At 40.9% G+C, this 27,946-nt stretch overlaps 1 protein-coding gene across 1 annotated transcript; it reads left to right on the top strand.

Moving 5' to 3' along the window:
- Positions 1-60: 60 nt before the first annotated feature.
- On the top strand, positions 61-27,578 carry HPGD (15-hydroxyprostaglandin dehydrogenase). The gene is made up of 7 exons (XM_056855701.1): positions 61-153; positions 3,194-3,317; positions 7,595-7,701; positions 12,766-12,862; positions 22,475-22,551; positions 24,749-24,912; positions 27,440-27,578. The coding sequence occupies exons 1-7, from the start codon at positions 61-63 to the stop codon at positions 27,576-27,578; spliced, it is 801 nt and encodes a 266-aa protein (XP_056711679.1).
- The last annotated feature ends 368 nt before the right edge of the window (positions 27,579-27,946 follow it).

Raw genomic sequence — 27,946 nt, 5'->3', positions numbered from 1 at the left:
CCCCCTCTTGCCCGAAGAGGGGGCGGCGAGAGGCAGCTGAGCGAAAAAGGAGCGGGGACCATGCACCTGAAGGACAAAGTGGCGCTGGTGACTGGGGCAGCCCAGGGCATCGGCAACGCCTGCGCCCACGCGCTCCTGGAAAAGGGCTGCAAGGTAAGCGGGGGAGAGCGCGAGCGCGTGCGGCTGCAGGGGACGGGAGGGGGGGGAGGGGGGCGCGCGTCCCCGCCGCAGCCCCTCCCGCGACCCGCCTTTCCCCCTTCGCTGCGGAAGGGCGCGGGGACGGGGAGGGGGATCGGAATAGGGTCTCTTTCCAAGAGATCCCCAAGCCTCTTCTGACACCCTGAAGGCTAGCAAGTCCCCCCGCCCCGCCCCCCGTTACCTTTCCTGGAATAGAGCCCAGGGCATTTGCCTTCATCCCCAGGCAAGGCAGTCATTTTTGCGCCCTAGGCAAGGTTAGCTACTTGCCCCCCCCCCCATTGCCAACCAACAGATGTCCTGTAGAAAAATAAAAACGTAAAACTTTTTAGCCGTGTTAGTCTGTCTGCAGGAGTAGAAAAGGGCAAGAGTCCAGTCGCACCTGAAAGACTAACAAAAATATTTTCTGGTAGGGTATGAGCTCCTACCCTACCAGAAAATATTTTTGTTAGTCTTTCAGGTGCGACTGGACTCTTGCCCTTTTCTACTCCTGCAGACAGACTAGCACGGCGACCCACTGTGAATACAACTTTTTATAAGACTTTTTTTTTAAATTTTAAGAGAAGTACCACAACAGTGTGATGGTGTGTGTGTGTGTGGTGTGTGTGTGTGAAGTGCCGTCAAGTCGCTTCCGACTCATGGCGACCCTGTGAATGAAAGCCCTCCAAAATTACACGCCATGGCATGTAATTCCATATAATTAATTATATAATTCATTATTAATTATAATTAATTATATAGTACATAACGTAAGTACCACAACAGCGCTATGGGATATAATTATCTTAAAATTAAAAAAAAACCTAAATTGTCAGTTGCATTTCCCCCCCCCCCCCAAGAAACGCATCTGTTGAAAACGGTGCCCCTCGGGCCAGTTCTGCGCCCCTCTGAGGTCTGCGCCCTAGGCGACCACCTAGTGGTAGCACCGGCCCTGTCCCCAGAAGGCTTACAAACTGGGGCCACGTGACGCCTGTTTACATATCTGTCCCCTGGAAACAAATATAGAAGGTATGTATGTAAGACGCACACCAGGCTTGTGGCTTTATCATACTACACAAATTATATAGTGAGCATGTAGACACAGATAGAATTATGGTATGTATGAAGATTGGGTTCGTGCAAATCTATGTAACTGTATTTACTGTACCTATAAAAACACTGTCAGACTGTCAAAGATAGGACATTTTGAAGGACATTGGGCACTTTCACACAGCCCAAATAATGCACTTTCAATGCACTTTGAAGGGGGATTTTACCGTGTGAACTGGCAAAATCCACTTGCAAATGATTGTTAAGGTGCAGTGAAAGTGGATTGAAAGTGCATTATTTGGGCTGTGTGAAATTGCCCATTTATTCATAGGGTCTCCATTAGTTGGAAGTGACTTGACGGCGCTTAACACACACACAAACACTAACACTACTAAAACACTGGCAAAATTAAGTACTTTCAAGGGGCATTGAGTTGTGGCGAAATAAAGGTAGGTACATCACCTTTCCTTTTAAATTTAGTTGGATTTGTGCTCAGATTTGCTGAAATAAATTTTATTTGCGGCTAGTATGCCAGATAAAACAGGCAAAACAGAAACTGACCATACAGAAGCTAGATTACAGCCAAACTGCATACCTTAGAATTGTTTATGTGATTTCTATACTCGTTCTCTAATAAAAAGCTGTAATATATACACATATGTGGTTTTTATATGTCCATCCAGCCTAGGGTGGACATACTGGTTATTTCTTTTCCCTCCTATGCTATGGTAAGCATTTTTATGGGAACAGGTATTACTTTTTCCGAATTTTACTTTTTTCCATAAAGCCGTTGATTATTCTCTTCCCCCCTCTTTTAAGAGAGCATTTCTTTTTCATTTGTTTTTTATTTCTCTTTGTAGATATATTAGTGTACACTTTTGTAACTGCAGCCCTTGCAGTTGTTTTATGTTACACATTACAGGATGGTTGCTCTAGCAGGAGGATAGGAATGTTTGGGAAGACATCTGCAGAGTGAAATTCTGAAAATTAGCTGAACCTCCCTACTTTTCCTCTGATTTCATAGAATCATAGAGTTGGAAAGGGTCATACAGGCTGTCTAGTCCAACCCCCTTAGCAATGCAGGATCAGCCTAAAGCATCACTGACAAGTATTCAACCAACCACTGCTTGAAGACTGCCAGTGAGGGGGAGCTCACTGCCTCCCTAGGCAGCCAATTCCACTGCTGAACAACTCTTACTGTAAAAACATTTTCCCTAATATCCAGCTGGTACCTTTCCACCTGTAATTTAAACCCATTATTGTGAGTCCTATCCTCTGCTGCCAACAGGAACAGCTCCCTGCCCTCCTCTAAGTGACATCCCCACAAATACTTAAAAAGAGCAATCATGCCTCCCTCAACCTCAACATTCACAATCCCTCAACATTCACAATCCCTCAACATTCACAAGTCCCTCCGTCTTTCCTCATAGGGCTTGGTCTTCAGGCCCCTGATCATCCTCATCGCTCTGCACCTGCTCCATTCTGTCCACATCCCTTTTGAAGTGAGGCCTCCAGAATTGCACCCAATACTCCAGGTGCACCCTGGCCAATGCGGTAAACAGTGGGACTATGCAAATCTTGCAGTTTCAATGCTATGCCTCTGTTGATAAACCCCAAGGTCATATTAGCCTTTTTTGCTTCTGCATCATACTGGCTGATCATATTTAATTTATAGTCCACCAGTATCCCAAGATCTTGTTCACACACACTGCTGCTTGTTCACACACACTGTGTATCCCCCATCCAGTACGTGTGTTTCTCATTTTTGTTGCCCAGATGTAGAACTCAGAACTGAACTGATTAGAAACAGCACCCAAATTCCTATAAAAAGGGAAAGAAATAATTTGTTGGATATCAGAGAGAAATTGGGTAAAGGAATTAAGAGAGTTTCTTTTAACAGTGTAGCCATTGTGACACTCCTCTCTTAGACATCTAGTATTAATTATCACTGCTTATCTCTTTTGCATAGGTAGGCCTTGTGGATAACAATGCAGAAGTAGGTAGGGAAAGCAAAAATAACTTGGACAAGCAGTTTGATACACAGAGAACCATCTTCATTCCTTGCGACGTTTCACATGAAGAACAGCTAAAAGGTAATGAGGAAAATCAAAAAGGATTTTCTTATCACAGCATACAGCAGCCTGGGAGGAAAATGTGCTATAGAAATAAAAATTGTGCAGTTTTCTGGAACACTGCCCACATTTGAGATTCAAGCAGCATTTCAAAGTCTACAGTGGTCACTTATGCATGGTCGCTTTACCCTCCTTTATTCCCTGTTTCAGCCAGGATCAAACTTTTCAGTATGCACGTTACCTCATTCCTTGGAAGCTCAACGCTGTTTCAACGCAAAACGAACCCGACTTTTCCCTTTCCTCTTCTGGCCTTAATTAAACCGTTGTTCCTGGCTCATTCCGGAGTCACAGAGCATGCATACTCTGTTCTCGGGTTGAGCTTCACCCCACCCTTTTCCAAACCCCTCTTCAAGGCAGCATGCAGATAGCCAAACAGGGGAAGCACAGAAGATTGGCTTCTCTCACTGCCAATCACAAAGCAATGTGTAAAGAGGCAAGGATTCAAATGTTTCCTGCTTCCTGCTACCTTGGAGCTCTTGCTGAGCAAAAGAAAGGCTTTGATTCCCCCCTTCTTTCAGATTGCTCCGTTTTTTGTTCTTAAAATGCTTTTTTATGCGGCAGTTGGGTCTGGGGGGAAGGAAATCTTCTCAGGGTGAGTACTGCAAGTCAGCCAATTACAGAGCAGCATTTAAAGAGGTGGGACTTGATTTGAACTTGGGAGACTGCTTTTCTGTATTCATGCCTCCATTAGCACACAGTTTCGTCCCTGATCATTCCAGCCAATGCATACAGTTTCCCCCAACCCAGGTTACTTTGATCCTGGCTGAAACGGGGAATAAAGGAAGTTAAAGCGACCATGCATAAATGGACAGTGTGTACTAAATCTACTAGTGTGAAATATTAGCAGTGTGTGTGTATCCTAAACTGAATTAGTAGGCACATTATAAAGAAAATAAATTCCATAAAATGTTTGGTAACACTTCTGAGAATACCCCAGGACACCCAGATTGTTTTATGAACAGAGCTATGTTAAAATTCTAATACAGGACTTTATGTTCCAAAACTAAATCTTTGCATTTTGAAGGGGGTATCTTTTAAAAATGAAACTGGGGATCAGTTTTCAGCATCTATCATGTTCACTTATGTGGGAAAGGGACGACTGCATCATTTGGGATGGACATGCATTTAATGGGATTTATAAAAATATTCTTAACACTACCACTTACCCCTTACACACACTTGTGTGTACACATTAAACTGCTTTTAAGATCCCTCACTCCCCCCAAATTAAGAAAATGTTTGTAACACAGATTGACAATATACTGGTGATGGTGGGAACTTATGTCCTGTAGGAGTTCAGGACAGAGTTAGTAGTGCCATATGATCTTAACCATGCTTAGTTAAAAATAAGTCTAATTAACTTCAATGGGGCTTATTCAGTACAGAAAACCCTAGGTATTGAAGATAAACAATGGCTTGAAAAATGAACAGGTAACATTACTTTTAAAAGACACTGGATAAATAAAGATGTGGAGGCAAATCCTGATGTTCATAGTTAATAATTTGTTTTTCTTTCATGGAATAAATAATTTTTACTGATTCTTGTTTTGAATGAAGCAGACATCTTATCATGGCAATAACAGCATTTAAAGAATGTTATTCAGGCATTCGTTCAGAAATCAAAACAAACAATAAAAAAAACTCTGAACGCTGCTTCAGGCTTTCTGTTAAATCAAGCGATCTGTACCCAACAAGCTGTGAATTATTTGTGCAAATACTTGGCTATTAACATTGTAGCTTGGGTTAGGGCTGCGAGGCTGTGCCTCACCATGCTTGGCAACTGGAAGGAGATTTGGGAGTGGGTACATGGGGTGGGGGACAATGTTGTGTGTACTAATATGGAAGATAAAAATAAGGCCGAGGCCAATGGAGCAACATTAGGGTTGCCAGGTGCCTGCTGGTGGCAGGCAAACCCTTGGTAATGTGTGCCTCTGTCCGCCAGCCAGCTGAGGGCCAGCGGGCAATTGTGCATGTGTGTGCTGACGCGGCACATCCGGTTTACAACCGGAGCTGCTGCCTCGCGAGAGCCTTAGACCACTCAAACTCTTAGGCGCTCACACAAGATTGACACAGAAACCTCCCACCGAAGGTGAGTGGGGACCTGGCAACCCTAAGCAACAAAGATTTTTAGAAAATTATTCAGAATAGAATTTCCCTATGCATTTCCCCCAAGAAGCTTCTTAAGGAGAATCTGTAATATATAATATGTAATTACATTACTGAGTTTATAAAAGTAGTTATTTGGTTAAAATTTTACAGGCAAATAAAACACAATATTAAAAGCCAGAATACAACCTATTCCATATATGTAACTGCCAGAGCTTATTCATCCTTGAGATTGCATGAAGGAGAAAGGGAAAAAAAATCCTTGTAAGTACGCACTGCTATATCACATCCAGGGAAAACTTGGAAAAGATGTAGGATAGCTCTAGGAATCACTAGAACACTCTATGGTAAGTAACCAGGGATTCCTAGAGCTACCCTAAGTAATTTCCAGGTTTTCCCCGGAGGTGACGTAGCAGTGCACATGATGCAGAAGGTTTTTTAAAATTTTCTCTCCCTCCCCCCTCCCCACCTCTTAGAGTGGCAGCCATCAAGGACAGCTGCCAGCAGGAGGCCACATTGGGAAGCCAGGCAACACTTTCCCGGATTCAAGGAAACTAAACAAATCTAAGGTAGAAGACAGTCCACAGCACATTGTCCTGTGGTGAGGTTTTGAGACAGCCACCTTTTTGAATACACCATAAGACACCTATAAGGTGAAGCTTGTTTTGTACCTCATGCTAGGCAGCCAATTGGTGAGAGTTCCCCCCCCCCCCGCTGTTTAAGCTGGTGTGGTTTCCGCTCAGCAAGTTTTTTTGCAGACTGTTCCCCCACCCTTCCTATGGAATAATGCAGGACTAGCTGGTCTCCTTTGAGGATCTCAGCAGGAATTTTGGGGCTCATTTCCTAGGCAGGAGAGATTTTTTGGTGGTGGTTGTTATTTTGCCTACTCCACATTATTCTCGGGTTGGTGGAAATTATATTTGAGTCTGTTCTTTGGCTGGTTGGGCCGTAAGTGGAATGGCAGGAATTATTGTTACAGTATAGATAGTCCCCTGACACAAACTAGCTTTGGAGTAACAGGGTGGGTTTGGTGAATGAATGTCCTTTGGGGTGAGCCGCATTAACCATGTTCTCAGTAGCTTTACCAGTGTGTGAGGAGAGGGAAATGAAGCTTAACATCTGTTTGTAGTGCTTTATGTGCATGCTAGGATGAACAAAAACAATAGGAACACTGGCCAAGTTTGCGGCTCTGGTATGTTTGATCAAAAACTGGTAGCCGTATAGGCTGCTTGTTACCAAAATTTAGGGAACTTTTTACTTCAGACATCAATAAATTCTGTCTTAGTGCATGTGTGAGTATTTCATACATTCATCCAAGGGGCTGCTACAGGGTGATATTTTTGTAGCACCTTGAAAGACCGTGATGGAAATTCAGATATTTCATTCTTCTAAAATAATGTATTTAGTTCATCTGAGACAGGATTCGAAATAACATTTAAACACTGGGTTAGATGGCCAGGTTTGTTAATCCGGAGTAAAAGGGCATGGTTTGTAAAGCAGGTGCTAGTTGCACAACACAGACATTTCTTTCCTATCTACCCAAAGGATTCTGCAAAACGTGCCATTCCTTTTAATAAATTCCTAACATTTCTCCTAAAAAATGTTGTGTGCACACTCAAGTTTACACCAAAGCAAATGGAAATAAATAACACCAACCAATACAGTAAGCTTTAAGTGACTGAATCAACTATTTCACCCCTGTTGATAAAAATTACGATAAAAAGAACCAAGTTTCCATGGAAATACAAGCTAAATCGCTATCAATAATTAATGAACAGATAGAAAAGTCTTGTGTCTGTTATACACATTCACTATATGCATAATTATAGTTGCCAACCTCTAGGTGGGGTCTGGAGATCTCCCAGAATTACAACTGATTTCCAGACTGCAGGGATTAGTTCCCCTGGAGAAAATGGCTACTTTGAAGGGTGGACTCTATGGCATTATACTTTGCTGAGGTTCCTCCCCTCCCCAAAACCTGCTCTCCATCCACAAATCTCCAATAATTTCCCAACCCAGAGTTGGCAACCCTATGCAAAATCCAGAATTGAGGTGGTATCATTGATGTTTTAATACATAGAATTGTGTAGAAATAAAGAAGCCCTGTCTCCCCCTACTTTTTTCCCTTATAGATGCATTTAAGAAGATATTTGAGCATTTTGGGAGGTTGGATATTGTGGTTAACAATGCTGGAGTCAATAATGAAAAAAACTGGGAAGTCACAGTCCAGATTAATTTGGTAAGTTTAATTCACGTATTATATAGCCCCATGAGACACTTTTTTAAACTGTGTTTTTTAAGGGAGTGGCTTCCAGAATGAACGAATATGGGGTTTAGGAAGTTCCATACCAACTCACATCTGAAGAAGGGAGCTTTGACTCTCAAAAGCTTATACCCCCCGCCCCCAATCTTGTTGGTTAACAGTTTTTAATGTGCATAAGAATAATCCTGCCTTATCATATATGCTTCTTACTTAGAAGTAAGTCCAGAATTCAGTAGTCCAACAAGTATGCATAAGATTGCAACAGCAGGCATGATTTACAAATATCAACTTTTCCTTTAATTGAAAATCTTAAAAGCAGAAGTTACTTAAAACATCAGTTTATCTTGCTTGCACCCCTCTAAACCAGAAGCCAAAAATTCAGCTAGATGAACACGGAGTCAAGTTTTTCTAATTCCAAATAGACTATATAAATCTGCTTTCCTATGCACTCTTGACCAAGTCCCATTGAGATTTGGACTGATATAACCATAGCTAGGCATATAGGGCATGGAAACGGTGTTACAATGGCACAAACTGATCCATTTATACTCAAAAACTCAAAAGGCAAATCCCACTTACAGATAAGGGTAAAAAAAAAATGTCCAGAAAAGAAAAGCTAACTTTTGACATAGCTGTCTACTCACAGATGTTTAAGTGACATTTGATGCAATAATTAGTAAGTGATCGTTTTTACTGTAAACATTATTTTAATGACAGGGCAGATTAGAAACTTTCTTGTGCAGGCAGCAAAAATCACTGAGGTAAGAGGTATCTTCTCATTTAGGCCTGTTAGATACTAACAGCCAATTATGTTGATGAAAGCAAAGGTTCATTGTATATGTTCTGCTCCAGAACTTGTGTTTTTTTCTGATGTGATTATATAACATATTCCTTTCAGTGGAGATAGATTTTTCTATGCCCAATAGGTTTAAGTCCCATAGTGTTCATAGGGGCTCTCTCTTAAACACATGTATATAGGATTTCAGAATAAATCAAGTCTTAAAATGTAGTACATGTAGCAAATGTAGCAAGCTTTAGTATGCATTAAAATAGATGGTGTAAAATGTGATATAACAATATTGTTGTAAGTGGCATCAGCAGGGTGGTGTCAAGAATCTCTTCTGATTAAGTGAGACTCCTCACTTAGCAGAAGAGACTATATATTTTCTAGAAAATGTAATGGAACCCTAAAAATATGTTAATTTCACTGTACTCTAGAATGTATTAATGTTTTCCTTTTTCACACATTGCATAAATTAGTAAAAGGGCAAATTATTTTATCATTTTCAAGAAAGTTAGAACTAAGACTTGCATCTTAATCATACATGTTTGATCAGAAACAAATACTGCCATTCACTGGACCACCGCCCCCTTGGTTCCACAAACTCAACCCCAGCGCCCACTACCCTATCCAACAACACAGTTGAAGGGGCCCACCTCTAGCACCCCCTGCTGCTCCCTTGCCTTTTAATGCCTTCTAGGTAATCCCACCCCCCACCTCCAGGGGGTGATACTGCCCACGTTGGGAACCACTGGTCTAGATATACTAGGAAACAGACCAATTTGTTTACAATCATGGTGGGTTTTTTTTTTTTTTTTTTTTTGGTAAAATGGCTCTATACAGAATAACATTTGTTAAAGTAAATATTCCCAGTAATGCTCTTCATGGGTTGATTACCTGGAGCGGTGAAAGGTCATCTGCTAGCTACAGAGGCCACAGAAGACTCCATGTGAAATACTGTTTAGCATCACACAGTTAACATACAACCTGTCTTGGGTAATGAGACAAGAAAAAGAATCAAAAGTCACCATCAGTAACAAATGTTAGCACACAAGAAAGAGGACCTGATTCAGTGCATTTCTTTTCTGATCCTGTTTGGGTAAGTTAGGTGCTTATTACAAATTACAGTGCATTTTAGCTGTTGGATGTAGTGAAAATGGAATACTGGCATCAGATGCAACAGTGAACAATGTTAGCACTTATCACAGAGCTGATACTGAAACTTGACAAGTCTCCAGGAGTGATTACATACCTCTATACTTTTGGCACAGCTCTCAACATACAAAACACTACTCAAAAGGAAAAGAATATGGACAAATGACAGGGTCATGATCTAGTTTAAAGTACGAAGTACAATACATAACTGTATACACCAAAACAAACATAGAAGAAGGTAACTCCTTAATACCAGAGCATTTTATAGTTTAGGAATAGCTTTCATAAACGTTTGAAAGGAGGAGGAAGGGTAAAAAAGAGATGTACTCAAATTGCTGATACTGTAACTTAAGAAAATAAAGAAAGAATGAAGTAAGATAGATTGCTCAGGAGAATACAAAAGCTTAATTTATTTGTAATAATATTAACAGTATTCATATAGTATTCACATTTCAAAATCCTGTAGGAAAAAATCAAATACTCTAGAACATTTTTAAGCGCTTAATATGTTCTATGCTTTTATCTCAATTGCAGATTGATCCTATGCATATACTTTCTGAGGGAGCTGAAACTTCCACTTTCATTATGACTAATTTCTTAGTAATTGTATGAATTCCAGTCCATTCATGTTTCTCTGAATCCACATAATTACCTTCACTTTGCATAATGCTAATGTTTCTAATGAGCGCTACTATAAAATTGCCTTTTTATATAAATGTTGTCTTCTCATCAGAGTTTAAAGCCAAAGGCAATGACAAGTATGGTATGCAACACTATAAAACAAAACAAATAGAGAACCAGGTAAATAATTAAGACTGGGAAATTTTATAATTTAGGGTTAGCCTTTACAATCTTTTGAAGGAAGGAAGAATGATAAGAGAGAAATGGAGCAATCATAAGCATGTCATATACTATTGACATTCCTATGAGAAAAATATAATACTTCTGAGCATTTTTCAGTGCTATATTTGTTCCATTTTTATTTCAATTGCAGACTAACCCCATGCATATTGTGAATGTGCTGAAACTCCCACTGAGTTCAATATAATTAATTCCCTAGTAATTGTATGGTATTTTGGAACCAAGCCATTACTTTTACTTCACTTACTCTGATATTTCTATACGGTATTACTATGAAACTGGCTTTTATATAAATTCTGTTGTGTTATCAAAATTCATGGAATATCAATCACTTGGACTTCGCTCAGCACAAAAATTAAAAAAGATTCAATGTATATGAAAGGAAGATTCAGGTCATGATTCCTCAATTTAATTAATATCTGTCATATAAAAGTTTCTACCTCTTCAGTGAGATAAAAGCTTTTTAGCAAGAAAACTAAAAATAGCAACACTAAACAGCGGATTGCATTCCATGTTCCCACACTGGGACTGCGCATGCGCAGGCCGGCCATCAGAGGATTTTTTCCAGCTTTTCTCTTGTATTCTAGAAGCTTTGGGGAGCCATTTTCCAACTCAAACAGTCATGTGTTCCAAAGGGAGGAGCTCCCCTTTCCCTCAGTTTGTTTTTTGCTGCAACTGTGTGAGGATGTACGTTGCAGCTAGCTCCTTCTTTCTTCATTTTCTTTTCTGATGTTTTCCTGTCCTTTCTTGTCAGCCCTACTTTTCAGTATGTCACAGAAGGTGCTGTTTAAAAAAATGTTCCCAACATGGAACAAAAACGACTCAGTCAGATGAGCACTCTTTGTGTTCACTATGTTTGGGCAAGGGGTCCTAATACCAGCAATCAGAAATTTTGCCTTCAATTTACCCCCAAAGTCCATTAAAGGCTAATCTATGAGAGAAGGCTTCATCCTACTCTGAAAGCCTGACAGCCAAACTATCTCCATACTCAAATGTTGCCAGAAAAGTTCCGCACCTGGGTTGACCAGCCATTAGGTCTACCATCAATTTCATCAGTTCTGTCCGGGCCATGGTTGGTTCCAGCTTAGCACCGGTCCTGATCTCCTGACCATTCACTGGCATGATGTGCGTCTGAACTGTCACCCTGATATACCAAGATGAAGACCAAGTACTGATATAAACACTGGTTCTGAGGCCTTCCACCCTGAGACCAACCTCTTCAGTTCTGACTGCTCCTGTGGTTCCTGAGCTGGAGGAATTGCCCCCTCCGAGAATGCCATCTCCGCACTCACCATCCCCAGTTCCGTCTTTATCTGAAGGGGAAGTGGAGCTGGAACGTTGCTCACCTTCAACGTTGGACCTGCCTGTGTCATCCGAACCCCCCAACTCATTTCTGTGGGCTTTTGCTGCCCCTCCACCTATGTGGCAGCAATATCCTTTTTTATTTTCCTTCCCCCTTTCCTCAGGAATTGGGCAGTTATGCTAAGTATCCTCTATACTTGGAATCTAAACAATCTTCAACATCTTAGATCTGACCACCTGTTCTGACTTGGAGCATCCCAGCACCGCCACCTACTCAGGAACAACCAATAACCTCCGAATCCAAGGAGGAGGCAGCCTAACACTCAGAACAGAGTTCTGGATTGCCTTCAGACCCTTCATCAGATGATGCAGTGGACAATGCTGAATCTGTTTCCTCCCTATCCGTGGAACAAATGATGTGTATGGCCAGATCTTTGAACATTCAAGTGACCTCTACTGTACCCAAGCTTAAGGATAAAATCTTAGGCAGACTTTATTCTGATTTGCTCAGAACCATTGCCTTTCCCTTGTTGGAAGGAGTATTAGATAGCTCTATGGCAATTTGGGGATGTGGAAAAGAGGAGGGGGAAAGCTTGTTTGTCATTTGTGTTACCTCTTTTCCTGCTCCCTTTTTCACCCTTCCCTCTGATCGCATGAATTCTACAATAAGCAAAGGATCTGAGTGTTAATATTTGGATTTATTACAATAACTATATTAATGAAAATTACAGTTTATGCTTGTTGATTAGTAGATATTTGAACTCCCCTTGTTAATGAGAAACATGTTTATAGATAACAGAATATATAGGGTTAATGAGGGAATAACCATAAGGGTTATTTGAACTTAGTTCAAAGTGTATATTGAAAGAGTAATTTAAGCAGATTGATGCCAAAATGAGATGCTACTAAGTGTAGTGTCTGCTTTGTATTTCCTGTATTAGATTTCAGTGATTAGAGGAACATACATTGGTTTAGATTACATGAAAACAGAAAATGGAGGCAACGGTGGGGCTATTGTTAATATAGCATCATTAGCAGGTAAGAAAGTTGTATAATTTGTCTATTCAAGAGATACTTCAAAAAACAAATCAGTACTTAATAGCCATTTTCTAACTATAAATGATTGTAATTTTACTATTTGGATTTGTATCCCATTCATTCCTGAAGATTCACTACATCTTTGTGTAATTTGAGCTCCACACAGCCTAGTAAAAGTTAAGGAATGCACACAAAGGGATTACACATTCTTCTTATGGAGAAACTCTCATACCACCAAAAACAACCGCATTACTTTTCTGTTTCCCCTTCCCCCCTCATGTTACAGGTTGGTAATTGCTCTTGCCCCACCTATTCCCATCTTCCTGCCTTCTATTCATATGGGTTTCTTCCCACACAATCTAGTTTGTACTGATTTCTGATTGGGAATTATAGTACTCTCATGAAATACTCAGCACATGCTCCCTGATGTAAGAGGAAGTTATAGCACTTACATTGCAACCCTAAAGTGATATATACCGAATTTAATTTATTTATTTATTTAAGCAATTTCTGTCCTTCTTATCTCTTTGGATTCAAGGCAGCAAACAATGCAGCAATCATGCTTTAAGGACATAAATCATAGAATCCTACTCCAGTCTCCTCAGTGGGCTTACTCCCAGGAAAGTGTTTTTGAGATTGTTTATCTCAGGCTAAGAAATTTCATTCAACCCTTCAGAAGATAATTTCTAAACATTTAAATTAATATTATGTCAGAGAATGAACATCATTTTCTGAGAGGGCTGACTTGGAAGAATGCATGAAAACTTTACTGAAAAATTCAACTCAAGGTTTCTAACTAGAGCCCACTGCAGAGAGCATATTTCACGAGTATGAATACATACCAAATACTAATTTCAAAGTGATGGGATTAACATTTTAAATCCTATGCAGTTTAGATCCAAGGTTACCTAAGGAGCAGCTTCTACCTATATGAATCTGGCTGTGACTTAAGTTTAACTGCTACTGCTCTGTTCAACATGTTCATGCTAAATAATGTAAGATTGATGGACAAGCACAACCCCCTCTCCATTTTGAAACGCCCTGCCCCAGGAAACTTGACTCTTTCATTTTTGATCTTTCAGAATTCTCATAAAACTGTGTTATTCCAGAAGACATTTAGATATGATGAATTATAACAAACCCTTAACATGATCCTACATGTTGATCCTACTGTTTCATTGATCTGTACTAGGAAAGGCTGGCTGAGGGTTAGAAATCCACTAAACAAGTAAATTTATTTTGACAATCAAATGGAGAACAAAATCAGTGATTTAAAGTTGTAATAATAATTGGCTTTGTTTGATATGAATGGCAAAAGATTCTACCAAATTGTTATGTCCTTTGACCTTTGTAAAAAATATTTTTTACAAGTGGTATTTCAAAATTATGTTTCTCCTTCACTTGCCTTTTTCAATCCCATTAATCCAAATGTATGGAGAATGTTAATTTTGCCCCATGTTTTAGTGATTCTGTCTGAAGGTCCTACATTTATTTATTTAAGATATTTCTGTGCTGCCTTTTCACCCAAATAAGGTTTCCAAGGCTATAAAAATCAAAACATTAAAACACTACAACATGAAAACAACATTTAAAATAAAGTGTATATAAAATAAGCCCTGACCTGGATGGCCCAGGCTAGCCTGATCTCGTCAGACCTCAGAAGCTAAGCAGGGTCAGCCCTGGTTAGTATTTGGATGGGAGACCACCAAGGAATACCAGGGTTGCTGTGCAGAGGAAGGCACTGGCAAACCACCTCTGTTAGTCTCTTGCCATGAAAACCCCCCAAAAGGGATCGCCATAAGTCATCTGCGACTTGACGGAACTTTACACACACACACACATATAAAATAAACAATTCAATAAATACATATGAACATACAAACACACGTAACAGCACAACGGGGGAGGAGGGCCAGTAACAGTTAGTGAGAGAACACCAAACAAAACAAAAAGTTTTCACCCACTGACAGAAGATAACAATAGAGGGAGATGGATGAATCTCCCTGGGGAGGGGAGTTCCAAAGTTCTGGCACCATGACAAAGAAGGCCCTTTCTTGGGTCACCATCTATTGAGCCACAGATGGCAGAAGCATCCAAAGCAGGGCTTCCGAAAATGACCAGAATGGACATACAGGAGAAGGCAGTCCTTCAGGTATCCTGGCCCCAAGAGAATTGCAGTAATCTAATGTAGATGTTACAAGGATATCCACCCTAGTGGCAAGATCTTTCCTGCCTAGAAAGTGATGCAGCTTGCTCACCAGCCAAAGCTGGTAACAGGCACTCCTGGCCACCTCTCCCACCTGTTTATTCAACAGGAGGTCTGGGTCTAGCAGCATCCCAAACTACAAACCTGCTCCTTTAGTTCTTGTGGGTTATCCGGGCTGTGTAACCGTGGTCTTGGTATTTGAGAGACACTGTCCTTCAGTGTTACTCCTCTGAAGATGTCTGCCACAGCTGCTGGCGAAACGTCAGGAAAGAAAATACCAAGACCACGGTTACAAAGCCCAGATAACCCACAAGAACTAATGAACTCTGACCGTGAAAGCCTTCGACAATATTCTGCTCCTTTAGGTTGAGTGCAACCATATTCAGAACAGAAGATACCCCAATTCCTGTGTCATTGCTCCCCCCCCCATAAGTAGCACCTCTGATTAGCTGGGATTAAGTTTCAGCTTGTTACCCCCATCAATCCCAAAACTGCCTCCAGGCACCTGTTCACAGTCTCCACAGCTACCCTTGTGTCTGCTGGAAGCATGAGATGGAGTGGAGTGTCATCCGCATATTGGTGGCAACTCAGCCCAAATGTCTGGATGATCTCTTCCAGCAGTTTTGAGTAGATGTTGAAAAGCATGGGGGACAAGATAGAACCTTGCAGGACCCCAGAGGCCAAGGGGTGGAGCAGCAGTCCCCCAGATCTACACTCTGAAACCTACCTTAAGGGCAACACCAAACCCACTGCAGAACAGTGCCTCCCAGTCCCAACCCCGAAAGGCAGTCCCGAAGGTTACCATGATCAATGGTATCAAAAGCCATTGAGAAGTCCAGGAGAATTAACAGGGTCGCACTCCCCCTATCCATCTCCTGGTGGTCATCCACCAGAGTGACCAGGGCTGTTTTAGTCCTATAAGCATGCCTGAAATCAGATTAAAACAGATTCAAACAATCTTCTTAATTCAGGAATTCCTGAAATTGCCCAGCCCCACCTGTTGAATCTCTTTGCTCAAGAATGGTGCATTTGAGACTGGATGGTAGGTATTCAACTCTCCTGGGTCCAATGTGGGTTTTTTGTTGTTGCTGTTTGGTAGTGGATGCACCACTACCTGCTTCAAGGCAGGGGCAACCACCCCCTCTCTCAGGGAGGCATTTACAGTATCCCAGACTGCCCCCCCCAATAGATTTAAGCAGCCAGGTGGAGCAAGGGTCATATATGTGGGTGATAAGTCTCAAACTTTCAAGAATCCTGTCCACTTCCTCAGATTGGACAAGCTAAAAGGTATCCCACACAACTGTACCAATTGGCACCTTGGAACCATCCGATCCTGATCCTGCTAAAGCAGAGTCCAAGTTGGAATCAATGCAAGAGATTTTATCCACAAAGTACTTAGCAAAATTATCGCAGAGGGTTGCAGAACAGTCTACCTCCTCTTGTACAAGCGCTTGACCATCTGGAACAGTTGCTCAGGTCTTTGTGGATACAACGGTTGTAGTGAAATGATTATTTCTTCAATGCCATCACTGCTATGGAGTAGTGGTTGTTGGGTTCAACCACAGATTAGAGATATTCCATGGAGAACCAGTTGAGAGAATGTTGATGAGTCCTGCATTGCACTGGACAGAAGAGATTGTTTACAGCAATACATCCTACTCCATTGTGTTGCACAGGACAAAAAAAGAGCTTCTTTATTACTTCCCCCCCTAATTTTTCATGTGACAACAAGCAGTACTTTCTTTAAAAAAAGATGCTATTACTGACAGATGAAGTTCAGCGAACCAAATGATTGTAATCATTTTATCATGTGTTGTTTCTTAAATCTTTGATCAGATTGGAAAATACTTAGGAAAAATCTATTTGTTAAAATATGTTGGGTTGGCCCCAAAGATGTAATTCCACCAGTTGAACAGCAGTTATACTGGCAGAACAGCGCTTCCATGAGTGGAGGAGGGAAGGACAAATTTTGTCAGTTTTCCCCTCCTAGTGAAGACCCTTCTTTGCTCCCAAGTGTTCCTAAACACACTTTGACCACTACCACCTCCCCCAGAAGAATTATGAATGGCACAGTGGACTGCAGCAGGAGGTGGTACTTGGAGCTGGGTAGCAGTAGCAGGAAAGACAATGTCATGTGTCCTCTTGTGCAGCTGAGACAACACTTGAGTTCAGCCAGCCTTGTCTGTATATTTCCTTTTGAGACAGGAGTAAGCAGAGATCTTTGCAGAAAGCATCTCATCCAAATTGTCTGACAAAGCCTTTTAGAAAAGCAATAAAGTTTCTTATCACTCTACTTTTAAGGCAGATTGTGCTTTGGTAGTTGAAGTTATGTAATTTCCAGACAGATCTTGTTTCAGACGAGCCTGACTGATTTGTGAGCCCTGTTCCACCTTGCCCTCCACTGCATCTGGGCATCAGTGGCCACCCAAGTCTCAGCCTGGAAGCTGCCTTTCACCCAGCTGTCCCAATCCTTGAAAGGGCTTCTCTCTCCCTCTTGGTTCACCCGCTGCCACCACCTGGCCTTTGTAGAAATTACCCACTGAGAGGACCAGCACTTCCAGCATCCCTTTCCTGTATTTCATTCTAAGGCCTCACCTCATGCCTGTGTCTCCTGATACCTGGTGTCTGGTTACCACGGGGCCATCTTGTTGCACTTGCGCACCACTGGGGGATTAGCCACTTGCCAACTGACTGCCCCCCATTTCTTCTGCTGCTAGTTTTAAATAGTGTGTTCAAACAGCAGAGGTCAATATGGTACAAAGAACAACTACCATAGGTTTGTCAGATCCCTCTTTGCCACTGGTGGGAGGTTTTTGGGGCAGAGCCTGAGGAGGGTGGGGTTTGGGGAGGGGAGGGACTTCAATGCCATAGTGTCCAATGGCCAAAGCCACCATTTTCTCCAGGTGAACTCTGTTGGCTAGAGATCAGTTGTAATAACAGGAGATCTACAGCTAGTACCTGGAGGTTGGCAACCCTAAATACCAGCATTAAAAATTATAATACTGAATTCACTTGGAACCTGTAACACAAAAGATATGCCATTTGTTAAGTAGGGTGTCTTTTTTGTCATAGTTTTATGTTTAACTCATGTTTGTATACTATTATTTCTGAAATAAAATAAAATGAAAAATTAAAAAGCATTTATTAGAAAGAAAATGCCCACATGCATACTTTTAGTACAGCAACAGATTGAGCAAGGGATCCAAAAGAAAATATAAACATGTAATTCCTCTGTCCATCACTCTGTATCCCCAGCTGATCTTATCCTAAGGCAGGCTATTTAATTTAGAGGTTAAAAAGGTAAAGGTAAAGGTCCCCTGTGCAAGCACCGGGTCATTCCTGACCCATGGGGTGACGTCACATCCCGACGTTTCCAAGGCAGACTTTGTTTGCGGGGTGGTTTGCCAGTGCCTTCCCCAGTCATCTTCCCTTTACCCCCAGCAAGCTGGGTACTGTAATTTAGAGGTTACAGTGGTTTTAAAAGGTTCTCATTACCTTGGGGTCTTTGTTGAGGCCTGCATTCCCTCAAGTGACATCCCATCTGCCTAGATGGAATCAGCAAAAAAGAGCCCTCCTGGTGCCAAAGGGTTTTGCCATCTCTGCTTGTCCACCACCTGTCGATCAAAGAAGCCCTTCCTGGAGTCTCCAGGAAGGAATGTTCTAGCATTTTAAATCTCCCAAACCCATTGCCTGCTGGATGTCACCTTCTAGCCAGAGGGGTGTGCTGACCATTTCATTGTCTCCAGCCAGAGAGCAATTAGCATTTCTGAAGCCTGGTTGGGTAAGACTTGACTCACAGACCTACAATGCAGTTTGGTTGGTCATCATACTGTCACTGAGCAACAACTGCACTGAAGATCTGAAGCATAAAGGAAACAGCTAGTGAGGTTATAGAGCAGAGTTCCCTCATTTAAGTTTCTTTTTTAGGGATCAGAAACTTCGACATTCTCCCTAGATATACGCTGTAATAATAGTGCTAACAGTACAAGGTTAAGGACTTGGAATCTGCCTTATCTTTGGATTTCCTGCCTATTATAATGGGTGTTAGTCATAGCTTGAGACTATGTGTCTGTTAAACATTATTATTTCCAGTTCAAATAAACATGGGAAGTTATACCAACAAAAACCTGGTGCTTAAAACACCAACAGCACAAGTCATAGAGGACTGAACAAGGCTTGCCTCAGCCAGACACTGGTAAGAATAAGAACAATACGCTGAAAACTAGCAGCTATTTATACATTCTTAACTTCCACCAGCCTAAGAAAGGACCCAGCTGGTACATCAACTTATAAATAGCTTCAAAATGGTAGTTTTAGTTTAAATTCTTGACTTCTAATTTTTTATTAATACTAGTAGTATGTTATCTTACACATTACATATATTCTATAAATAAAATATAAAAATTTATTGTTTACCTTAGACAAACAGCATTTTCTGTAACTTAGGTAAGCAAAATCTAAAATTATATTCCTGCCTCTGAAGACTCTTTCCTTACCCTTATTCTATAGTCTGTCAATTTGATGGAGAGCAACAGCTCCACCAACACTATCTTTCTAGTTCACTCCCAAGAAAAATGTTATATTTCTCATGTGTTCCATTTATTTATTAATTTTCTGCCCACTCCTGCAGCCTTTTTCAGTATTTTACTCTTCTTACATATTTAGGGTTGCCAACCTCCAGGTAGTGAAGGAAAATAACGAGCACTGATGGCTACTGGAAACATCAATAAGACTTTTTATAATTCAGTCATAAAAATCAAACCTTATACAGTGAAACAGAAGCAAACAAAGTCCCGTGGTGAAAATAATTTTCGCCAGGTGAGGTCTCCCGGTTGCCAAGTTCCAGGTGAAGGCTGGAGATCCGTTCACTGGGGCGGCACTAGCGGCATGCCAAGCCGCAAATGAAACAGGTACCGCAAGCAAAGGTAGTTGCAGATCGATATTGGCTGTATGTAGCCGAAGAATTTTGAGCCAAAACTTGATTTTAAAGTAAATTGTAACAAAAATTGGGGCTAAATTGCCCTTTAAAATATTCTGAGGAGAATTTCCTTAGAATATTTTAAGCCCGAAATAGGATTCCGGTATTTTCCTATTTCGCTGATGCTTTGTCCATCGGGCTTAAGGTGGCTTGAGCTAGTATATTTGACTCAAATGCCAGTGAATAATATCACATCTGTCATGTTTCCAGTAGCCATCAGTGCTCGTTATTTTCCTTCAACTCTGTTATTATAGCACGAGGGACGATTTTTGAATTGTATAACCTCCAGGTAGCAGCAGGAGAGCTCCTGCTATTACAACTGATCTCCAGCTGATAGAGTTCAGTTCACCTGGAGAAAATGGCTGCCATGGCAATTAATCTCTATCGCATTGAAGTCCCTCTCCTCCTTAAACCCTGCTCTCCTCAGGCTCCACCCTAAAAACCTCCCACCGGTACCAAAGAGGGTCCTGGCAACCCTATATTCCTTATAAAATGCTTCTGTCTAGAGCAGGGGTGTCAAACTCAATTGTTACAAGGACCGAATATGACATAAATGTCACTTGGTCAGACTGGGCCATGCCTCCCCAGCCCAGATCAAGAGTGGGAGGGGTTTGGGATAAATCGGCAAAAACGGATTTTAAAAATTTAATTAACGAATTATAGTATAACGTGATTTTAATTAATGTATAATAATGTGATTTTCTTTTATTAGTCACTACACCCCATCGGAAGTCCATTGGTGATGGGCACTGTGGTGGGTGGTGGATTTTTGAAGTAGGGCGTAATATATATTTCTATATGTATAACAACGTATGTGTAACAGAATTGTACGCTCTATCTATGTTTGTATTATTTTTTGTCTTTTTATTTTACTATTATTTTTTTTTCTTTTTTTTCTTTTTTTTTGGATTTATTATAAAAATCAATAAAAAAATTATAAAAAAAAAAAAAAAGAGTGGGAGGGGTGGCTGCGTCGGCTGGCTTGCAGGCTGGATAAGAGCTCTCAAGGGGCTGGATCCGGCCCTTGGGCCTTATGTTTGACACCCCTGGTAAGATTTGCCTTACCTCTGAGCCCTTTGATATTTTTTCCCTAGCATTTTGAAGGCCATTTAACAGGAGCTCGATAACTGAGCTGGACACTTTGCCCTTGTTCATATTGAACAGGTTATTGAGCTGGGTTCCTACAAATGCAAATGACTGTTTATTGCATTTACTTTATCTATTGTACTGAGAGCCAGCACAGTTGTAGCAGTTAGAATGTTCACAGTAGGTGAAGAGACACAGGTTGAAATTCCTGCTTTGTATAAAGCTCACTGGTGACTCGTCAAGCCACACACACAGCATAACATAGGGTTGTTATAAAGATAAAACAGTGGTGGGAAAAGCCATATTCATAATTCTGAACTTCTTAAAGAAATTGTATGATAAAAAGTAATTAAAATATTGTGCTGTGGTTGGATATTCCTTCAGAAACCTTGGGTTGAGAGGCAGGGCACAGTTTTTAAAGAAACATTTTCTACGGTACCGTAGTACCTGCAAATGTGCCGTTTCATGAAAAATGATGTCTTTGCAGTGAACAAACAACAAAAAAGTATCCAACCATAAGCAAAGTGGTTATGCAAATCAGCCTATTCATTATACATTCAAACCATTACATATTTAAAATATTTTATGTTTATCACCTTGACTGATATTCAACAGCAAAGGCAACTAAGAATATCTATCTATTTATATATCACTTTTATCTCCAACGGGAACCCAAAGTAGCATACAACATCATTCTCCCCTTCTCCATTTTATCCTCACAATAATCTTATGAAGTATGTTAGGATGAAAGAGAATAACTGGTCCAAGGTCACCCAGCAAGCTTCCATGGCAAAGCAGGGATTTGATTCTTGGCCTCGCAGATCCTAGGAGCCCCGTGGTGCAGAGTGGTAAGCTGCAGTACTGCAGTCCAAGCTCTGCTCACGACCTGAGTTCAATCCCGATGGAAGTCGGTTTCAGGTAGCTGGCTCAAGGTTGACTCAGCCTTCCGTCCTTCTGAGATTGGTAAAATGAGTACCCAGCTTGCTGGGGGTAAAGGAAAGTTGACTGGGGAAGGCAATGGCAAACCACCCCATAAACAAAATCTGCCTAGTAAACATCAGGATATGATGTCAACCCAAGGGTCAGGAATGACCCGGTGCTTGCACAGGGGACCTTTACCTTTACCTTTTACTCGCAGATCCTGGACTAACAGTCTTTTAGACATGATGTAAATAACTGTAATACATCTTTTTTTACTTTCCATTGTTTCAGTCAAAATACAAGGTAAAATATATGATCAGAAATATTAATGTATATAGGCTGACACTTGCATGCATTATTTATCAGAATATATGTTGATTTTAGATTGATATTCATGTCTACTTTATTTTTGTCATTCAAGGACTTATGCCTGTTCCATTCCAACCAGTTTATTGTGCTTCAAAGCACGGGGTTATTGGATTCACACGTTCAGTAGCTGTGAGTATGAACAGCTAAAGAATTATCATAATTTCCTAAACAACAAAATCAAAATGGTTTAAGCTATTGAAAGCAACTGTATGCTTCATTCAGTGTCAAGGGACTAGAGTAGTATTACCAGGTTACCTGCCCCTGCTGCCCAAAGCCCTCTCTCAGTGGATCAGTGGGAACAAAATGGGGGGACAGCATCCCATGATGCCATGACATCATTACTAGTCCACGGAAGTGATGTCATGGTGTGCCATAACATTCTAAGAATTTCCCAAATCTCAATTGCTTTTACCATAGAGTTTGGTGGAATTCCTAGAGTATGTGATTCCTAGAGCATTTCCTCCACTCTGTTCCCCAGAAATGTCCCTAACCCCAAAAACTTCCCAGCTGGCAACTGTAGACTAGACCCACTCAAGATGGGGAAAGTGCAGGATATAAATGTCTTAAAAAAATAAAATCATGTTTCTTCCTTAGAACCCAATTGTTTGATATTTTGAATATTGCCCAGGTTATCTGGCAATATGAAACCATTGCTAAGCAAGGTACCTGAAATGGCAACAGTGAAAAATCTATAAATGATATTTGCATTCATTCTAGACACTTTGTTTGGCAATAGATATTGAATTAAAAAACAGTCAAATGCTCATTTAAACATGAAGCATGTTTCTTGGCAAACTGTTTATATTAGTGGCCAGCAAAGATTGATTAGTGATCCCATACAGAATTAAAAGAGAGACAATAGGCCAAGTCCTTTCTCTTTTCTACCCTCTCGTTAACCTCCTATGTTTGAAAGCTCCAGGCTAGCTTTCTAACTGTCCTGTGAGGAGGAAGGAAATTGTGAGAGATGGGCAGATAGTACAATCTGTGTGTTTTCCCTTCTATTTGAACCAACTGACTTGGACTGCAAGACTCCTTGTCTTAGCTAGAAGGACGTAAACAAATGATGGACAAACTATTTCTCACCTGCGGGTCAGATTTTGTAGGTAGTCTAGTTATATATCACTTATTTTCACTTCATTTTTTAAAAAGTAACCTGAATCCATGATTCAGCATTGGCCATGACTATATTTGCTATTTTACAGCTCAGAAGTAAACAATATTTCCAAGGCAGCTTTCCATCTGTTAAAATTTTAATATAGTAGATTATGTGCCTCAAACAAGCACCACGATATTCCACACTGTCATCTGCAACCCCCTCCCAAAGGCAAATGATCCTAACAAGATAAGATATGACAATAGAATACTGATGGTTTTATTTTATTATTTATTTACTTTATATATATGCCGTCTTTATGCCCATGGGGACCCACAGCAACTTACATTGCTCTTCTCTCCTCCATTTAATCCTAACAACAACTCTGTGAAGTATGTTGGGCTGAGAGGGTGTGGTTGGCCTAAATTCTTGTGGCAAGCTTCTACAGCAGAGTCTCCCAGTTGCTAGTCTGACATTCTAGCCTCTATGCCATATAACCTCTAACTGAGAAAGGTTTGTGAACCGAATAGGAACACTTTGGGGATTAACGCATGGGCAGAATGTTCCTGGTTCGCTCCTCTGCTATCTCACAATATTTTAATCCCACAATATTTAAGACTGGATAATCAAACGCATGACGCCAGCCCATCCCACTATAAGTCTGAAACAAGTAGCTGCTGGAGGCTCCCCGTGCGTTTGAACCAACCATATAATGTGGGATAGTTCGCAATGTGGGAGTGACATCGCCCAAGGATTGGCTGAGGAGTTATCCAATCAAAGGGCGATTCTCCCTCTTTTTTTTTCTTGGAACACCAGCGTTCTGGTATACCATCATCTCAACCAATTGCTCGCGCAGGAAAGGGGGCGGGACGGGAGACCGGAAGCGGCATTTGCTCATGCAGGAAAGGGGGCGGGATGGAGGAGACCGGTAAGGGGCATTAGTAGCGAGCTAGTCGAGTCATTACATGCATGTCAGCGTTCCAGTAATGTGGCGAAATAAAAAAAAAGTAGCGGTTTAGCACCGAAAAGATCGCTAGAAACCAGGGATTGCTTAACCCGGGTTTTTTTGCCTTAACTCGCGACTAAGGTGGGTCCGATGCGCAGCCCTTGGACAGTCGTGCATGTGGATCACGGGGATTCGCTACTTTTAAGGCACAAAGGCGAGACAAATTGGCCGTGCGTTAAACCCTATTGTTGTTTTTTAATAGATGGTTGTCTGTTGTTTTTTAATAGATGGTCTCTAAAGCAGGAAAGTATGATGTACGGATAAATACAATCTGTCCTAGTTTTGTTAACACACCAATTCTTCAAAGCATTGAAAAGGAAGAGAATATGGGCCAATATTTAACATACAAAGAACAACTCAAAGATATGATCAACCACTATGGTTTATTGCCGTGAGTAAAGCATATCCAATACTAATTATCTTTATCCAACAAGAAAATGCATAGCAATACTGCAGGCTGTTATACACAGCTGTAACCCCCGTATCGACCCAGACCTCTCTAGCCACATGACTTCCATCTTTGATAGATTTAGCTTCAACCAGCTCTCTCTAAAACATCCCACCACAGCATGCAGACACTGGCTGAAGCCTGAGAGAGCTGTTTCTGGTTGCTTATCCAGCAGGAGGAAGAGTTGGGCGTCATCAGCATATTAGTGACACCCAACCCCAAACCCTCTGAAAAGCTCTGCTAGAGGGCAGGCGCGCACACACACACACACACAACATCAGAACCCTATGGAACACCACAGTGTAGTACTCACATGGAAGACCTTATGCTCCCAATGGCAACCCTCTGAAAACATCCCTGGAGGCATAAGGAAAACCACCTCAAGGCAGTACCCTGTACCTCCAGCAAGGCCAGACGGTTGACCAGGCCCAAATGGTCAACTGTATCAAAGACTGCCAACCAATCTAATAAAATCAACAGTAAATAACCATCTCAATCTAATTGAAGCAGGAGGTCATCCACCAGAACAGTAAGTGCTGTCTCAATCCCAAAACTAGACCTGAAGCCAGACTGGAAGGGGTTAAGTTTAGAGGTCTTATCCAGGAAAGCCTGGAGTTGCTCAGCCACTGCTTGCTCAATTATCTTTCCCAAGAATGGCAGATATTATATAGCGAGGTAATTCGCTAGGTCCTTTTTATCTAAAAAGGGTTTTTCAATAGAGGTCTAACTACAGCCTCCTTCAAGGAACTCTTCAGCCATGAGAGACAGACAATTTAACAAACTCCTTCAGGGGGTCTTCTGCCACATTCATACAGGATTTAATCAGCCAGGAAGGGAGGGATCCTAACAACAACAATAACAATAATAGAATTTATACCCTGCCCTCCTCGGCCAAGGAGCAGGTTGCTGGCTTTACAGCATCCAGAACCCTGTCAACATCCAACAAAGAAAGTAACAGCTGCCTGATAGCTGGTGCCTAGGAATACATAACTTCCAAATATGGACTTCTTTTTAGCTAACATGACTAACCATGATTGATAGAGCAATGTTTCATAAATTTGTCTTGCCCACTTTTAATGCCCTATATAGTAGCAGCGATCACCATATTGTGGAAGTTAATTTCATTGGTCCCTGAGTTCTAGCATTATTGTAGAAGGAGAAAAATTTATATCCTTTCATCACCCCTTATATAACTTTATGAACCTTCTATAATGTCTGTTAAGTTTTTTCCTAAGCTAAATAATCCCAAGCGCTAGGCCTTTCCAACTTGATCATTTTGATTTTCCCTTCAATACCTTTTCAGCTCTGTGATATTCCTTTTCTTGTTATTTATTGATTTTTTGATATAGAACTGGTATTTTAAAAGATTTCTCTTCTCTGCTAAGCACATTGTTTGTTATGCTACCTGCATTTCCCAGCTGTTCCCACTTCTCATTTCATGTCTAGCAAGACTACAGAGCCAAAATGTATGTCTTGTGACATTTTAAATGATACAGGGCTGAAATCTGATGAAGCAAAGCCCCAAAAGATTGCTTCTTCTCTCTCTGAGGCAGGAGAGCATCTTCTAGCTTGGGTGTTTTCCGCTCACTGCTTGGGGAGGCAGGTTCAACTTCTCACTTCCTGTCTTCCGGGCAGAACACCCCCTCCTTTCTTGAGTTTAGAATCCTGCCTTGCTGGGGAGAGCATCAGAGACCGTTGGCTCTGCAGCCTAACCATAGATTAGAGAAATATTATTTCACATTACATCTAATTCCTATCTATTTTCTATCTAATTTCTATCTAAATCTAACACCATTCTCTCTGCCTTTTACCCATTCTTGTTATTTGTATACTTTACTTTGTTTATTTTCTATCTGTGAGGGAGTGTGAAATGGCCTCTAGTAAAGATAATGTTGTTACTGTTGTTATCAAGTGGAGAGAGGGTTAAACAGCTATTTGCCTATACCCCAAAAGAGACAGTGGCATACATAATAAGCAGAGGGTTGTCCTAAAATCCCCATTGAGTTTGCACTGGTGGGGAGGGAGTTATAGAACCATTTGTGTGGGTCTAGGTATGTGTAAGAGAAGGCACCCGTTAACCATAATACAGGGTAAGGGATCCCTTGGAACTGAAGGCTATGCAGGGAGCCAGATACGAAACTTCTGAGCTACCAGTTGTCTCTGTATAATGTAGGCTTTCATCATACACTGAATCAAGTATAATCACTTACCTCATGCTGAATGATGATCTCAGCAGGTGTCAAAGTCATGGAAATAAATGTGTGGCTATGCCACTTCAATGCTGGCATGCACAAGAATATAGGTGAATTGGTTCTTAGCCTCATTGAAGCTTTGGGTCTCCTGCATGGTTAGCTAAACACAGGACTGCAGTTTTATTATACCTCTGCTCCTCACCCCATCCTTAAGGGATAGAGAAGTATGATCTGTAGTAAACCATCTCTAATTCTTGTCATTTGAAATTCATTTATAGCCCACCATTAATTGCTGAGGGACTGATAAAAATACTTGAAGACGACACATTAAATGGAGAAGTTATGAAGATAACAACAAACCAAGGGATACATTTTCATGAATACGGTCCATCGCCATTTCAGCCAGACAAGAAATAAATTCTAATATATCACCTCAGTGCTTTAAAAATATATATTATTTGCCTCCAAAAATGTAAGTTGGAATAAATGGTTAAGCAGAAAGAAAATCTTGGTTAATGTTCGTTTACCTGAGTTTTTTTTTTTTAATTGTCAGTATCCCTTATGTGAAGGACAGTGGATATTGCCAGAATCAGTCTTTGTGTCAGAAGTGTAATTGTTACTTATTTTATACAAAATGGCAATTCAATTATTTTAAAACTATTTATGATACTATCTAATTTTATTTGTGGCAAAACATTGTAGAGCTAAGTTATAAAAGTCATATAATTTAGATGCCAAGTGTACTTGTAAAGTTTGTCATGAGAACAGCAGTATACATTTTAAGC

The sequence above is a fragment of the Euleptes europaea genome, chromosome 9 (genome assembly GCF_029931775.1).
Source record: "Euleptes europaea isolate rEulEur1 chromosome 9, rEulEur1.hap1, whole genome shotgun sequence".
Classification (NCBI taxonomy): domain Eukaryota; kingdom Metazoa; phylum Chordata; class Lepidosauria; order Squamata; family Sphaerodactylidae; genus Euleptes; species Euleptes europaea.
Note: the sequence above shows the minus strand (reverse complement) of the source record. Positions and strands in the feature narration are given on the sequence as shown.